At 38.3% G+C, this 16,587-nt stretch overlaps 1 protein-coding gene across 1 annotated transcript in view; it reads left to right on the top strand.

Moving 5' to 3' along the window:
- The first annotated feature begins 816 nt into the window (after window positions 1-816).
- Window positions 817-16,587, top strand: part of kifc2 (kinesin family member C2) — an 80,707-nt gene continuing 64,936 nt past the window's right edge. Inside the window, exon 1 of the mRNA XM_008123437.3 lies at window positions 817-1,117. Within this exon, the coding sequence (XP_008121644.2) occupies window positions 965-1,117 (153 nt within the window). The 5' untranslated portion in view covers window positions 817-964. The remainder of the gene's footprint in view (window positions 1,118-16,587) is intronic.

Raw genomic sequence — 16,587 nt, 5'->3', positions numbered from 1 at the left:
AGTATTTAAGCACAGGCTGGATGGCCATCTGTTGGGAGGGCTTAGATTGTGTCTTCCTGCCTGGCAGAAGGGGTTGGACTAGATGGCCTCTGGGAGGTCCCTTCCAACTCTAGGATTCTATGGAAGTATTTAAACACACTCTGAATGGCCATCTGTTGGGAGGGCTCAGATTGTGCCTTCCTGCCTGGCAGAAAGGGGGTTGGACTAGATGGCCTTTGGGAGTCCCTTCCAACTCTAGGATTCTATGGAAATATTTGAACACAGGCTAGGTGGCCATCTGTTGGGAGGGCTCAGATTGTGCCTGCCTGCCTGGCAGAATGGGGTTGGACTGGATGCCATTTAGGGTCCCCTTCCAGCTCTAGGAGCCTCTGCTTCCACTGTAGGAGTCTATGAAGTATTTCAGCACAGGCTAGATGGCCATTTGTTGAGAGAGATTAGATTGTGCCTTTCTGCCTGGCAGAAGGAGGTTGGACTAGATGGCCTTTGGGGTCCCCTTCCAGTTCCAGGATTGTAGGATTCAATGATTGAACAAGGCTGGATGGGCATCTGTTGGGAGGGCTCAGATTGTGCCTGCCTGCCTGGCAGAAGGGGGATGGACTAGATGGCCTTTGGAGGTCCCTTTTCAGCGCTATGAGCCTCTGCTTCAACTCTAGGAGTCTCTGGAAGTATTTAAGCACAGGTTGGATAGTGGCCATCTCTGGGGCGGGCTTGGCCGATGCCTGCCAGGAACGGGGTTGGACTAGATGCCCTTTGGGGTTCCCTTTCCTTCGCTCTCTGGGGTGGCCTGCTTCCAAGCCGAGGCTGCGGCAAAGGAGGTGCCAGCCAGCCAGCCATCCAGGCAGAGCCGTGTCGGGAGCGCGCTGGTCCGCGGGGGCGCGCCTGGAAGGAAGAAGAAGAGAAGGAGGCGCGTTTGCAAAGGATGAGACACTCGCCTCCCAAAATCTAGGATCTGTTTAGCGAATCAATGTACGCCTTCTACTCCTTGGTGGTCTACATCTTCTACACCCTCTTCAAGAAGGATGGCAGCCCGGAGGAGAAAGAGGAGGAGGAGGAAAAAGAAGGGGGGCAAAGGGGACCCCCAGCAGCACCCCCTAAATGCATGGGCGGAGGCATCACGGTAAGGACGTCCCTGTCCTTGGGGTTGGCAAATTGGGGCTCCTTTGGGGGGCAAGAGGGATGCATTGGGGGCATGTTACATTTTTTTAATTCAATTTTTTTTGGGGGGATATTATAGAGGACATGATACATTTTTGGGGGGTTCAGTTACATTTGGGGTTGTGTTACATTTTGGGGGTCACATATATACATTTTGGGGTGATATTTTGCATTTTGGCAGACATGATACATTTGGGGGACATCATATTTTTGGGGGGCATATTATATATCCGGGGGACATTGTATATGATACTTTTTTAGGGCACTTGATAGATTCTCGGGGAACATGTTATATTTTGGGTTGGGGTCACATATTATATTTTAGAGGAATATTTTACCTTTGCAGATATATATATATATATATATATATATATATATATTTGGGGGGCACATTTACACTTTTGGGGTCACATATTAAATTTTGGAGGGATACTTTACATTTGGGTAGGCGTACATTTTTGGGGATCATATTATATTTTTGGGGTCACATGCTACATTTTGGAGGGATATTTACATTGTGTGAGACATATATTTTGCAGGGAATTATATATGTTGGGGAGGATTAGTACATTTAAGGGGTGCATAATACATTTTGGGGCACTTCATAGGTTCTGGGGGACGTGTTACATTTTGGGGTCACATATTACATTTTTGAGGGATATTTTACATTAGCATTTGCATTATGCATTTGGGGGCCGGTGGGCTGTTAGGAATTGGAGGGCCGAAGTTGGCCCAGGCCTGGTGTAGACGCACCCCTATAATCTGGATTAGGACCCTTTCATTATGTTGGTTTTAGGTGTCACTGTGTCAGGCTGTAATCGTCTTTGAATATTGTATTACCGTGAAGCCTTTTTTTGCTGCCTTGAGGGCGGAAGAGAAGCGGAAAATCAATCAAATTAAAAATAGAAAATGCACAGGCGGCCACATCAATTCCTAGTCACTTCCGTGGTTAAAAATGGATCAAAATGGATCACCGTGTTTACTATTAAAGGACTGCTCTAGATACACACACGCACACATCTATATATATAAAAATGTAATGGATTTTGGGCCTTGAAGTAAGCAACAAAACAAAACGCCCCAGAACCACGAAACTTGGCAACAGAACCCAACAGCCTTGCCGCTAGGTTCCTACCACGAAACCCAACGTCTAGAACCAAACTGGGACCCACAAAACCCCCAAAACAGGCAAAAACGATCTGCGCATGCGCCGGACAGGAACCGGCATGCGCTCAGCACACCCACACCCACATCCACACACACACACATACACACAATATATGCACGCATACATACACACATATACACATACATACAATCAGGATTTCCACTTGGGTCTCCCTCCAAAATAATAGGTTTTGCAAATCTTGGTATGTCAAAAACTATCTTACGCTTTGAATGCATTTAGCTTAATTTGCATGAATCTATATTATATTTATGTTTATTTATGTTCCGTTTTTGGTTAGATTTTGGTTAGTTTTACGAGTTATGTTGAGATTGTTTTACCTATTGTTTTGATTTGTTGTTTATCTGATTCTGGCATTGAATGTTTGCCAGTTTTGTTACTCATCGGGGAGATAGGGCGGGTTATAAATAATAATAATAATAATAATAATAATAATAATAATAATAATAATACATCACACAGTCCTAGACACTTGGGAAGTGTTCGACTTGTGAATTTGTGATACGAAATCTAGCATATCTATCTTGTTTGCTGTGTCATACAATAATAATAATAATTATTATTATACACATACATACCTACATATGGTGAATATATATATTAGCTGCTTTGAGAGAAAAAGCGGGGCATTAATAATAATAATAATAATAATAAGAAGAAGAAGGTCACCATATCTATTTGTTGTGTGTGTGTGTGTGTGTGTGTATCTATACAGATAGATATATAATGAATGAACAGATATGGTGACCAGAAGATAGATAGATAGAAAAAATTACTGTAATACATGTAATAATAAAATTACTATAATACATGTAATAATAATAATAATGATAAATACAGGAAAATAATACATGTAATAATAAATAGAGTAAAATAATAAATGCAATAATAATAATAAGATCAGAGTGAAATAATAAATGTATTAATAATAATAATAATAATAGAGTAAAATAAATGTAATAGTAGCAACAATAATAGAGAAAATTAACAAATGTAATAATACCAATAATAATAGAGAAAAATAATAAATGTACCATATATTCTCGAGTATAAGCTGATCCAAGTATAAGCCAACCAGGACCCTCACCCGAGTATAAGCCGAGAGGGGCTTTTTCAGTCTTAAAAAAAGGGCTGAAAAACTAGGCTTATACTCGAGTACAGTAGAGTCTCACTTATCCAAGCTAAACGGGCCGGCAGAAGCTTGGATAAGCGAATATCTTGGATAATAAAGAGGGATTAAGGAAAAGCCTATTAAACATCAAATTAGGTTATGATTTTACAAATTAAGCACCAAAACATCATGTTATACAACAAATTCGACAGAAAAAGTAGTTCAATACGCAATAATGTTATGTTGTAATTACTGTATTTACGAATTTAGCACCAAAATATCATGATATATTGAAAACATTGACTACAAAAAATGGCTTGGATTATCCAGAAGCTTGGATAAGCGAGGCTTGGATAAGTGAGACTCTACTGTATATACAGTAAATAAAGAGAGAGACAGATAGAGATAGAGACATAGATAGATATAGGTATATATAGATCTTGATCCTTTTAAAAAGAGACCAAATAATTAATATTTTTTTTAATGTAGCATGGAATAATTGTGCCCATTATTGGCCCTGCAAAGCAGACTATGAACATCTGCACACGATGCAAATGTTGTGGGTGGGAAATGGAATTCAATGCATCGGGTTATGCTTTTCAATGCTTGCAAATATCAGAAGAAAAGGGGTTTTGCACGGTGCAAAAATAGCTGCCTGCCACCCACCCACTTTTTGCAGACTGATGGGGTTTGTAGTCTCTCGGTTTGGGAACACTGTGTCTCTATGGGAAGAGAAGCCAGACGTTTTTTGCCGTTGCGCATGTTGGCGCATGAGGGTTCATCCAGAGGTCTGCCCAATTTCGAATGGCATTCGACAGGCTTCTCTGCCTCCTTCTCTTTCTCTGCAAAGGCCAGTCTACGCTGCAGAGTTAATGCAGTTTGATACCCACTTGTAACTCCTTCGTGCCATTGAATCCGGGGAATTGCACTTTTGGCAGCAGCACTTTTGGGCAGATAAGACTGTCTCCCACTCTCTGGATAGAAATGAAAGATATTGTTGTATTCCCAACCAGCTTTCTTGATGGCAGAATGGGGTTGGATTGGATGACCTTTGGGGTTCCCTTCCAACTCACTTCCGTGACATGTCAGGTGCATCCACACTGTGGAACTAATGCGGATTAATTAATTCTGGGGATAATGGGAGACAACATTTCGCAGCTTTGCAGAAGATACAACTTCCCCAAAGTCCTTCCTTTGGCTCAGCCGCATCTACACTGTAGACTTAATGCAGTTTGGACTCTCTTTAACTGCCCTGGTTCAATGCAACAGGAGATGTAATTTAGTGAAGTAACAGCATTATGTAGCAGAAAAGTCTCAAGACCTCATAAAACTACATCTTTCCTGATTGCAAAGCCTTAGGATAGTAGCAACTCTGCAAAGCATATATATTATATATGTAGAATTATTTTTTAAGACAATCGACATTGTTATAATGTTCAGTCCCAAACTGCATTATATGGCCAGTGCAGACACATATAGTGCAGTTTAATGGCATATGAGACAATATAATGCAGTTCCATACTGCATTACTATACATGACAGTGCAGATGGGACCCTTAAAGGTCATCTAGTCCAACTCCCCAAGAAATGGCAATAATATAGTCGGTGCGGACTCATATAATGTGGTTTAACGGCATCAAGCGGCATTATATGAGTTTACACTGACTATATAATGCAGTTTTAACCTGCATGACTATATTGACAGTGCAGATGGGACCCTTAAAGACCATCTAGTCCAACTCCCAAGGAAATGGATATAATATGGTCGGTGCAGACTCATATAATGTGGTTTAACAGCATCAAGCTGCATTATATGTGTTTAAAGTTTCAACCTGCACGACTATATTGACAATACAAATGGGACCCTTAAAGGCCATCTAGTCTAACCCCAAGAAATGCCTATAATATGGTCAGTGCAGACTCGTATAATGCAGTTTAATGGCATCAATCTACTTTATATGAGTCTACACTGACTATATAATGCAGATGGGACCCTTAAAGACCATCTAGTCCAACTCCCCAAGAAATGTCCATAATATGGTCGGTGCAGACTCATATAATGCGGTTTAATGGCATTAAGTGGCATTATATGAGTCTACACTGACTGCATAATGCAGTTTCAACCTGCATGATTATATTGACAGTGCAGATGGGACCCTTAAAGGCCATTGTAATGAAGTACGAATTTTGGTTTACAGATGTTATGTTTAATTGTGTGTTTATGTTTTAAAAGGGCAAGTATTACAGTTATTGCATCTCAGCACTCAGAGGCTGGTTGCCATGGAGAAGTAGGTGGAGCCAACCGCCGTTTAGTGGAAGAAGTGCAGAGTTTAAAAAAAGAGAGTCAGTCTGTGCTCTGATGAGGCACAGGGAAGATTGATTCCAGGTTGATGGGATCAAGGAGACTCAATTGTTCATTTTGAGTCGGTTTAAATAAGTTTGGTGACTTATTTAATGTAGTCTGTGTCCTGGTAAGGAACAGAGAATCTATGATAGTATATCACAGGGGTGACTGTGGTTTGAAGTCGCTGTATAGTCCAAGTTTTGAAGTAACAGTTAGAAAGTGGCAGAGGAATAGGTTTTAACTACCTTAAGTAAAAGCAGTGACATTTTAGAGAGTTTGATTCATCTCATTCTAGTATTGTAACTGTTAATAAGAATACCTCTACGTGAGAAACAACATTGTACCACTAAGCTTTGTGCCTGAATAAACTTGTTATTGTTCTTCCAACAACTAAGCCTCTGTCGCATATATTTTAAACCAAGTTATGCTACTCTTTAAAGTAAAAAGTCTCCTCCTTGAGTCTTTGGTGGTTTGCATCTTTCCAAACTGGTGTTAGTCGTTCATAGTCCTTTACAAATTGGTGGCAGCGGTGGGATAAAAAGATTCCCCCTGCCTAAAAGAACCTCGGTCGTTCATTACCCCTTTATAGCCATCTAGTCCAACTCCCCAAGAAATTGCCATATATATATATATATATATATATATATATACATACATACATACAGTAGAGTCTCACTTATCCAACATAAACGGGCTGGCAGAACGTTGGATAAGCGAATATGTTGGATAATAAGGAGGGATTAAGGAAAAGCCTATTAAACCTCAAATTAGGTTATGATTTTACAAATTAAGCACCAAAACATCATGTTATACAACAAATTTGACAGAAAAAGTAGTTCAATACGCAGTAATGCTATGTAGTAATTACTGTACAGTAGAGTCTCACTTATCCAAGTCTCGCTTATCCAAGCCTCTGGATAATCTAAGCCATTTTTGGAGGCAATGTTTCCAATATATCGTGATATTTTGGTGCTAAATTTGTAAATACAGTAATTACTACATAACATTACTGCGTACTGAACTACTTTTTCTGTCAAATTTGTTGTATAACATGATGTTTTGGGGCTTAATTTGTAAAATCATAACCTAATTTGATGTTTAATAGGCTTTTCCTTAATCCCTCCTTATTATCCAACATATTCGCTTATCCAAGCTTCTGCCGGCCCGTTTAGCTTGGATAAGTGAGACTCTACTGTATTTACGAATTTAGCACCAAAATATCACGATATATTGAAAACATTGACTACAAAAATGTGTTGGATAATCCAGAATGTTTGATAAGTGAGACTCTACTGTATATATATATATACGCACACACACATATTCACACACATATACATATACTCTCTCTCTCTCTCTATATATATATATATATATTCATTCATTCCAGCAGGCAGAGACCCCAAGGCTGAAGCTTTATTTCTCCCATCCATCATCAGCAAGGACCACAGCTTTGATGGTGTTTCCATGACAGCTGTTACCATGGAAACTGAGCTGCATCCTCTGCATCAGGATGCTCAGCCAGCCCCAGTTGTTTAAAGGTCTTCTCTTATGGGAATGGGGGTGTGTAGGGATGAAAGAAGATACAAGAGGGGCATTTCTTCCTTATTTGCATCCTAATATATATATATATATATACACACACACACACATATACACACACTCTGTATATACTCAAGTATAAGCCTAGTTTTTCAGCCCTCTTTTTCAGACTGAAAAAGCCCCCTTCGGCTTATACTCGGGTGAGGGTCCTGGTTGGCTTATATTTGGGTCAGCTTGTACTCGAGAATATATGGTACATTTATTATTATTCTCTATTATTATTGGTATTATTACATTTATTATTTTTCTCTATTATTGTTGCTACTATTACATTTATTTTACTCTATTTTTATTATTTTATTACATTTATTATTTTTCTCTATTACTGTTGCTACTACTACATTTATTTTACTCTATTTTATTATTATTATTACATTTATTACTTTTTCTCTATTATTGTTACTACTATTACATTTATTTTACTCTATTTTTATTATTATTATTAATACATTCATTATTTCACTCTGATCTTTTTCTTATTATTATTATAGCATTTATTATTACATGTATTATTTTCCTGTATTTTTTACTCTATTTATTATTACATGTATTATTTTCCTGTATTTATTATTATTATTATTATTATTACATGTATTATTTTACTCTATTATTATTAAAAGAATACATAAGCACATTTACATGGAAGAAGATGAGAATCATGATTTGATCAGAGTTGGACAGTCTTGTCTTAAATGTGAGCTTCATGTAAATATTCAAAAACATTTAACCTACCGATGCCTCAATTCATGTAATTTTATTGGGATTTATTTTTATTTCTGAAATTTACCCTCCTCGGCTTATAGTGGAGTCAATGTTTTGCCAGTTTTTTTGTAGTAAAATTAGGTGCCTCGACTTATATTCAGGTTGGCTTATACTCGAGTATATACGGTATATATATATACTAGCTGTGCCCAGCCATGCGTTGCTGTGGCAAAGTGGTGGTGGTATTGGTTAAAAATTGTTGCGTAATTTTTTATTTGACGTTATTTGTATTTTGTAATTAATTTTATTGTAAGTTATATTTTTATTTATTATATTTTATTATTTTCTTGTATTGTTTTTAGTTATTTTCTATTATAGTATTTAATTGTATTAATTTTTTAGAGTTTTTAATTATTTTTAGTGTTTATTATTATTTTTTATTGGGTTGCTAGGAGACCAAGTTGGAGGAGCTTAGCCTTCTAACTGGCAGCAATTGGATAAAAGCAATTATTCCTCTCTCTGTAATTAGGACTTTATTTTTCTTTTCTTTTTGTTGTATCAACCTAGAGGCGTGGATGATGGGTTGTGTCGTCAAATTTCGAGGTTGGAGGGCCTGTAGTTTTGTTGTTTTGTGGGTCGCCGTGATGCCATCACTCTTTTATATATATAGACTAGCTGTGCCCGGCCACGCGTTGCTGTGGCGTTGTCTGGTGGTGTTGGTTAGAAATTGTTGAGGTAGTGGTGGCATTGAATGTCTGTTGTATGGTTGTCTTTATGTTTAGTATGCACACTGAAGTGGATTATATGGCAGTGTGAAGTCAAGATAATCCAGTTCAAAGCAGATAATATAAGATTCTAAATGGGTTATATAGCTGTGTGGAAGGGCCTTGAGTCTACACTGCCATATAATCCAGTTAAAATCTGATAATCTGTGGAAGAGGCCTAAGTGAGGCCTAACTGTGCCTGTCCCCTGGGCTGAGTAGGTTGCTAGGAGACCAAGTGGGTGGAGCTTAGCCTTCAAACTGGCAGCAATTGGATAAAAACTATTATTCCTCTACCTGTAATTAGGACTTTATTTTTCTTTTCTTTTTGTGGTATCAACCTAGAGCCGTGGATGATGGGTTGTGTTGTCAAATTTCGAGGTTGGGGGGCCTGTAGTTTTGTTGTTTTGTCCGCTGCCCTGATGCCATCACTCTTTTATACATATAGATTAGGTGCCTCGGCTTATATTCGGTTCGGCTTATACTCGAGTATATAGTGTCGCAGCTAGCCAATCGGGTTTCAAACATTCAACCCCTTCTGCGGAAGTTGCACCCTTTGTCCAAGGAGAAAACCCCAAAACAAACTGTCTTTTAGTAAAGAAAGATTTATATAAACAAAACATACAAAACACAGTCCTTTGCTTTTATCAGCAGCAAAACAAAGCTTTCTTACCTTCAAGCTTTAACCTTTCTGGTTTCTGGACTCTCCGTCTTCAAACCTCTTCAAACCTCTCTTCGGTTCCACTTCAGTAGCTTTTCAGCAGCAATACCATCTTTGCCACCATCACAGCATCTTCATATTTACCTTCACACCTCTCCTCTCACTCTACAACAACACCACTACAACACCACCATAAGACTTACTCAATCTCTATTAATAGCCCTCAATCTAAAGCAGGTGTCTTGATTGCTGATCAAACATAGATGGGACATGATTCTTGCAAACACTTATTCATTTTCACATAAGAAATGACCCAAATAATATAAAACTCTGACATATAAGGTATATACCGTGTTTCCCCGAAAATAAGACAGTGTCTTATATTATTTTTTGCTCCCAAAGATGCTCTAGGTCAGGGGTCCTCAAACTTTTGAAGCAGAGGGCCGGTCCACTATCTTTCAGACTGTATTATCATTTGAAAAAAAAATACGAAGAAATTTCTATGCATACTGCACATGTCTTATTTGTAGTGCAACAACAACGAAAGAACAATACAATATTTAAAAATGAAAACAATTTTAACCAAAATAGACCTATCAGGATTTCAATGGAAAGTGTGGGCCTGCTTCTGGCCAATGAGATAGTCAAGTTAATTATGATTGTTGTTGTTTTGTGCCTTCAAGTCATATAAGACTTTGGCCCAGCCTAAGTCTAAAATTAATTGTTTATTTACTGCATTTATTTACTACATTTATATCTCACCCTTCTCACCCCGAAGGGGACTCAGAGCAGCTGTATGTACATACAATACATTATATTATTAGCATAGCACAATATTAGCATTATATATTAATATATTGAACTATACCACTATACTATTATATAATATGTAATATATAACATATAATTAATATTATTATATGGTATTATTATTAGTTAATTAATTATTAATTATTAATTAATTAATAATTATTATTAGTATTATATTGTATAACATAATATTATTATCAATATTATATGTATATACAATATATTATATTATTAAAACTGATATAAAAATATTATATTATAAAACTGAGGGCGGGGGCCAGGTAAATGACCTTGGAGGGCCACATCCGGCCCCCGGGCCTTAGTTTGGGGACCCCTGCTCTAGGTCTTATTTTCAGGGGATGTCTTATTTTTCCATGAAGAAGAATTCACATTTATTGTTGAACAAAAAAATGAACATTTATTATATACTGTACAGCAGTTGTCATTACAAACTAATATAACCAAACCAGACAAACTGTGACTTCTGTCAAGAATTTCTTGTTACTACAATTATTTCCATGTACAACTGGTATGTACATTTACCAATCCTGCATGCTCTGGTGTTTTGTTTGGCGAGCACCGGGCATGCTTCCAAACAAAAACTTTGCTAGGTCTTACTTTCGGGGGAGGCCTTATATTTAGCAATTCAGCAAAACCTCTGCTAGGTCTTATTTTTTGGGGATGTCTTATTTTCGGGGAAACAGGGTATATATATATATATATATATATATATGCAGAATGAATATTGGGAGCAAGGGGAAGGAAGGGTTTTCTGCAGTGGTTGCAAAGGTTGGTGGTCCTGGCCTTGGGCCGGCTTGCTTTTCGTTGCCAGGAGGGAAAAGGGCCGTAATTGGATTGGGAAATGAGGCATCCAAGTGAAAGAGAGGAAAGAGGCAACAAAAGGAAAAAGGATGCGCTCTCCATGGTATTCATCAATGGGAGGCCTTCGCTTTGGCACGATTTCCCCTCTTTGGAAACCCACAAGTGAGCGCCTGGCATTTTAATGGCCGGTTTTGCCATTAGGAGCCTGTGTGTGGCAATGGCAACACAATAGGATCCGTAGAGTGGGAAGGGAGCCCCAGAGGCCATCTAGTCCAACCCCTCCTGCTTTGCAAGAAGGCACCATCCTCTAGCCCAGGGGTCCCCAAACTTTTTAAACAGAGGGCCAGTCCACGGTCCCTTAGACCAGGGGTCCCCAAACTAAGGCCCGGGGGCCGGATGCGGCCCTCCAAGGTCATTTACTTGGCCCCCGCCCTCAGTTTTATAATATAACTAGCTGTGCCCAGCCACGCGTTGCTGTGGCGAAGTATGGTGGTATGGGAAATAAAGTATTGAGGAATTGGTGGTAGTTAAGATAAAGGGTCCCCTGGGCTGAGTGGGTTGCTAGGAGACCAAGTGAGCGGAGCTTAGCCTTCTAACTGGCAGCAATTGGATAAAAACAATTATTCTTCTCCCTCTAATTAGGACTTTATTTTTCTTTTCTTTTTGTTGTATCAACCTAGAGGCATGGATGAGGGGTTGTGCTGTCAATTTCCAAGGTTGTGGGGTGTTTACTTTTGTTGTTTTGTCCGCTGCCGTGATGCCATCACTCTTTTATATATATAGATATATTGTATATGCATATATACACTGTATTGTCCATTTCAATCGTAAAATACCTTCCCCATTCCGGCACATTCTGTACTGGGTTTTATGAATTAGTCTCCTGTTTTAATATTGTATGCTTCATGTCGATTTTATCGATTGTTTTACTGATAATTGAGGTTTTATTGGTATAATTGTTTTATTGTTTTATCATTAATATTTGATTGTTTTATCGGGCTAGGCCCCATGTAAGCCGCCCGAGTCCCTTTGGGGAGATGGGGCGGGGTATAAAAATAAAATTATTATTATTATTATTATTATTATTATTATTATTATTATTATATTGATAATATTATAATGTAATACAATATAACAGTAATAATAATACCATATACTAATATTAATTATATATTCTATATTACATATAATATTACAGTATAGTGGTATAGTTCAATATAGTAATATATAATGCTAATATTGTGCTATGCTAATAATATAACATACTGTATATACATATAATATTGATAATAATATTATAATGTAATACAATATAACAGTAATAATAATACCATATAATAATATTAATTATATATTCTATATTACATATAATATTACAGTATAGTGGTATAGTTCAATATAGTAATATATAATGCTAATATTGTGCTATGCTAATAATACAATATATTGTATATACATATAATATTGATAATAATATTATAATGTAATACAATATAACACTAATAATAATACCATATAATAATATTAATTATATATTCTATACTGCATATAATATTACAGTATAGTGGTATAGTTCAATATAGTAATATATAATGCTAATATTGTGGTATGCTAATAATATAACATATTGTATATACATATAATATTGATAATAATAGAATCATAGAATCATAGAATAGTAGAGTTGGAAGAGACCACATGGGCCATCCAGTCCAACCCCTTTCTGCCAAGAAGCAGGAAATCGCATTCAAAGCACCCCTGACAGATGGCCATCCAGCCTCTGCTTAAAAGCCTCCAAAGAAGGAGCCTCCACCACAGCCCCGGGGAGAGAGTTCCACTGCTGAACAGCCCTTTTCACCGTGAGGAAGTTCTTCCTGATGTTCAGGTGGAATCTCCTTTCCTGTAGTTTGAAGCCCTTGTTCCCTTGCGTCCTAGTCTGCAGGGCAGCAGAAAACAAGCTCCCTCCCTCTTCCCTATGATTTCCCTTCACATATTTGTACATGGCTATCATGTCTCCTCACAGCCTTCTCTTCTGCAGGCTAAACATGCCCAGCTCTTTAAGCCGCTCCTCATAGGGCTTGTTCTCCAGACCCTTAATCATTTTAGTCGCCCTCCTCTGGACGCTTTCCAGCTTGTCAACATCTCCCTTCAACTGTGGTGCCCAAAATTGGACCCAGTGTGATTCCAGGTGTGGTCTGACCAAGGCAGAATAGAATAAGGGGGAGCAGGACTTCCCTGGATCTAGACGCTATTCCCCTATTGATGCAGGACAGAATCCCATTGGCTTTTTTAGCAGCCGCATCACATTGTTGGCTCATGTTTAACTTGTTGTCCACAAGGACTCCAAGGTCTTTTTCGCACACACTGCTGTCAAGCCAGGCGTCCCCCATTCTGTATCTTTGATTTCCATTTTTTCTGCCGAAGTGAAGTATCTTGCATTTGTCCCTGTTGAACTTCATTTTGTTAGTTTTGGCCCATCTCTCTAGTCTGTCAAGATCGTTTTGAATTCTGCTCCTGTCTTCTGGAGTGTTAGCTATCCCTCCCAGTTTTGTGTCGTCTGCAAACTTGATGATCGTGCCTTCTAACCCTTCGTCTAAGTCGTTAATAAAGATGTTGAACAGAACCGGGCCCAGGACAGAACCCTGCAGCACTCCACTCGAAGTGAAGTATCTTGCATTTGTCCCTGTTGAACTTCATTTTGTTAGTTTCGGCCCATCTCTCTAGTCTGTCAAGATCGTTTTGAATTCTGCTCCTGTCTTCTGGAGTGTTAGCTATCCCTCCCAGTTTGGCGTCATCTGCAAACTTGATGATCGTGCCTTCTAACCCTTCGTCTAAGTCGTTAATAAAGATGTTGAACAGAACCGGGCCCAGGACAGAACCCTGCAACACTCCACTCGAAGTGAAGTATCTTGCATTTGTCCCTGTTGAACTTCATTTTGTGAGTTTCGGCCAATCATCTCTCTCGTCTGTCAAGATCGTTTTGAATTCTGCTCCTGTCTTCTGGAGTGTTAGCTCTCCCTCCCAGTTTGGTGTCGTCTGCAAACTTGATGATCGTGCCTTCTAACCCTTCGTCTAAGTCGTTAATAAAGATGTTGAACAGAACCGGGCCCAGGACGGAGCCCTGCGGCACTCCACTTGTCACTTCTTTCCATGATGAAGACGACGCATTGGTGAGAATCACCCTTTGGGTTCGTTCGCTTAGCCAATTACAGATCCACCTAACCGTAGTTTTGTCTAGCCCACATTTTACTAGTTTGTTTGCCAGAAGGTCGTGGGGGACTTTGTCGAAGGCCTTACTGAAATCCAGGTACGCTACATCCACAGCATTCCCTGTATCGACCCAACTCATAACTCTATCGAAAAAAGAGATCAGATTAGTCTGGCATGACTTGTTTTTGGTAAATCCGTGTTGACTATTAGCAATGACCGCATTTGTTTCTAAGTGTTCGCAGACCACTTCCTTAATGATCTTTTCCAGAATTTTGCCTGGTATTGATGTGAGGCTGACCGGACGGTCATTGTTTGGGTCGTTCTTTTTTCCCTTCTTGAAGATAGGGACCACATTCGCCCTCCTCCAATCTGCTGGGACTTCTCCTGTTCTCCAAGAACTCTCGAAGATGATTGTCAGTGGTTCTGAAATAACTTCCGCTAGTTCCTTCAATACTCTTGGATGTAGCTGATCTGGCCCTGGGGACTTGAATTCGTTTAGAGAGCCCAAGTGTTCCTGGACAACTTGCTTCCCTATTTGGGGTTGGATTTCCCCCAATCCTTCGTCCATTCCATGTTGCTGAGGTTGAAGATGGCTTTCTTTTTGTGAGAAGACCGAGGCAAAGAAGGCATTAAGTAGTTCTGCCTTTTCCCTATCCCCTGTCGCCATCACCCCATCTTCTCCTTGCAATGGCCCTATCGCCTCCTTTTTCTTCCTTTTTCTACCAACGTAAGCAAAAAAGCCTTTTTTGTTGTTTTTTATGTCCCTGGCAAGCCTGAGCTCCTTTTGCGCTTTAGCCTTGCGAACCTTTTCCCTACAGGTGTTGGCTATACGTTTGAATTCTTCTTTGGTGATTTCTCCCCTTTTCCACTTCTTGTGCATGTCACTTTTGAGCTTTAGCTCAGTTTTAGCTCAATATTATAATGTAATACAATATAACACTAATAATAATACCATATAATAATATTAATTATATATTCTATATTACATATAATATTACAGTATAGTGGTATAGTTCAATATAGTAATATATAATGCTAATATTGTGCTATGCTAATAATATAACATATTGTATATACATATAATATTGATAATAATATTATAATGTAATACAATATAACACTAATAATAATACCATATAATAATATTAATTATATATTCTATATTACATACAATATTACAGTATAGTGGTATAGTTCAATATAGTAATATATAATGCTAATATTGTGCTATGCTAATAATATAATATATTGTTTGTACATATAATTTGTAAGCCACTCTGGGTCCCCTTTGGGGTGAGAAGGGTGTGATATAAATGTAGTAAATAAATGCAGTAAATAAATAAATAATAAATAAATACATTTTAGACTTAGGCTCGACCAAAGTCTGAAATGACTTGAAGGCACAACAACAACAACAACAACAACAATCCTAATTAACTTGACTATCTCATTGGCCAGAAGCAGGAGCACACTTTCCATTGAAATCCTGATAAATGTATGTTGGTTAAAATTATCTTTATTTTTAAATATTGTATTGTTCTTTCATTGTTGTTGTTGTTGTTGTTGTTGTTGTTGTTGTTTTTGCACTACAAATAAGACATGGAGGGCTGGACTTAGACCATTGGAGGGCTGGACTAGAGTTAAAAACAAACAAACTATGAACAAATTCCTATGCACTCTGCACATGCCTCATTTTGAAGCAAAAAAACCAAACAAAACAGGAACAAATACAGCCTTGATGATGATGATGATAACAACAACAACAACAACAACAACAACAAAGAGGGTTGGAAGAAAGCCCTTGGGCCACTGAGTCCAACTCCTTCTGCCTTTGTGCACCAAAAGCACAAGCAAAGCACCCCTGACAGATGGCCACCCAGCCTCAATTTTAATAATAATAATAATAATAATAATAATAATAATAATAATAATAATAATAAAGAGGGTTGGAAGAGACCCCTTGGGCCACTGAGTCCAACTCCTTCTGCCTTTGTGCACCAAAAGCACAAACAAAGCATCCCTGACAGATGGCCACCCAGCCTCAATTTTAATAATAATAATAATAATAATAATAATAATAATAATAATAATAATAATTATATAATAACCCTAACCCTAATAATAATAATAAGACCTGGCTCTGGCTCACGAATGGGACCCTGAAGAAGGAGACAGAAGGCCTGATCCTTGCAGCCCAGGAGCAAGACATCAGGACAAAGGCAA

This window comes from Anolis carolinensis, chromosome 4 (assembly GCF_035594765.1).
Source record: "Anolis carolinensis isolate JA03-04 chromosome 4, rAnoCar3.1.pri, whole genome shotgun sequence".
NCBI classification, from domain to species: domain Eukaryota; kingdom Metazoa; phylum Chordata; class Lepidosauria; order Squamata; family Dactyloidae; genus Anolis; species Anolis carolinensis.
This window is presented reverse-complemented; position numbering and strand designations above follow the sequence as displayed.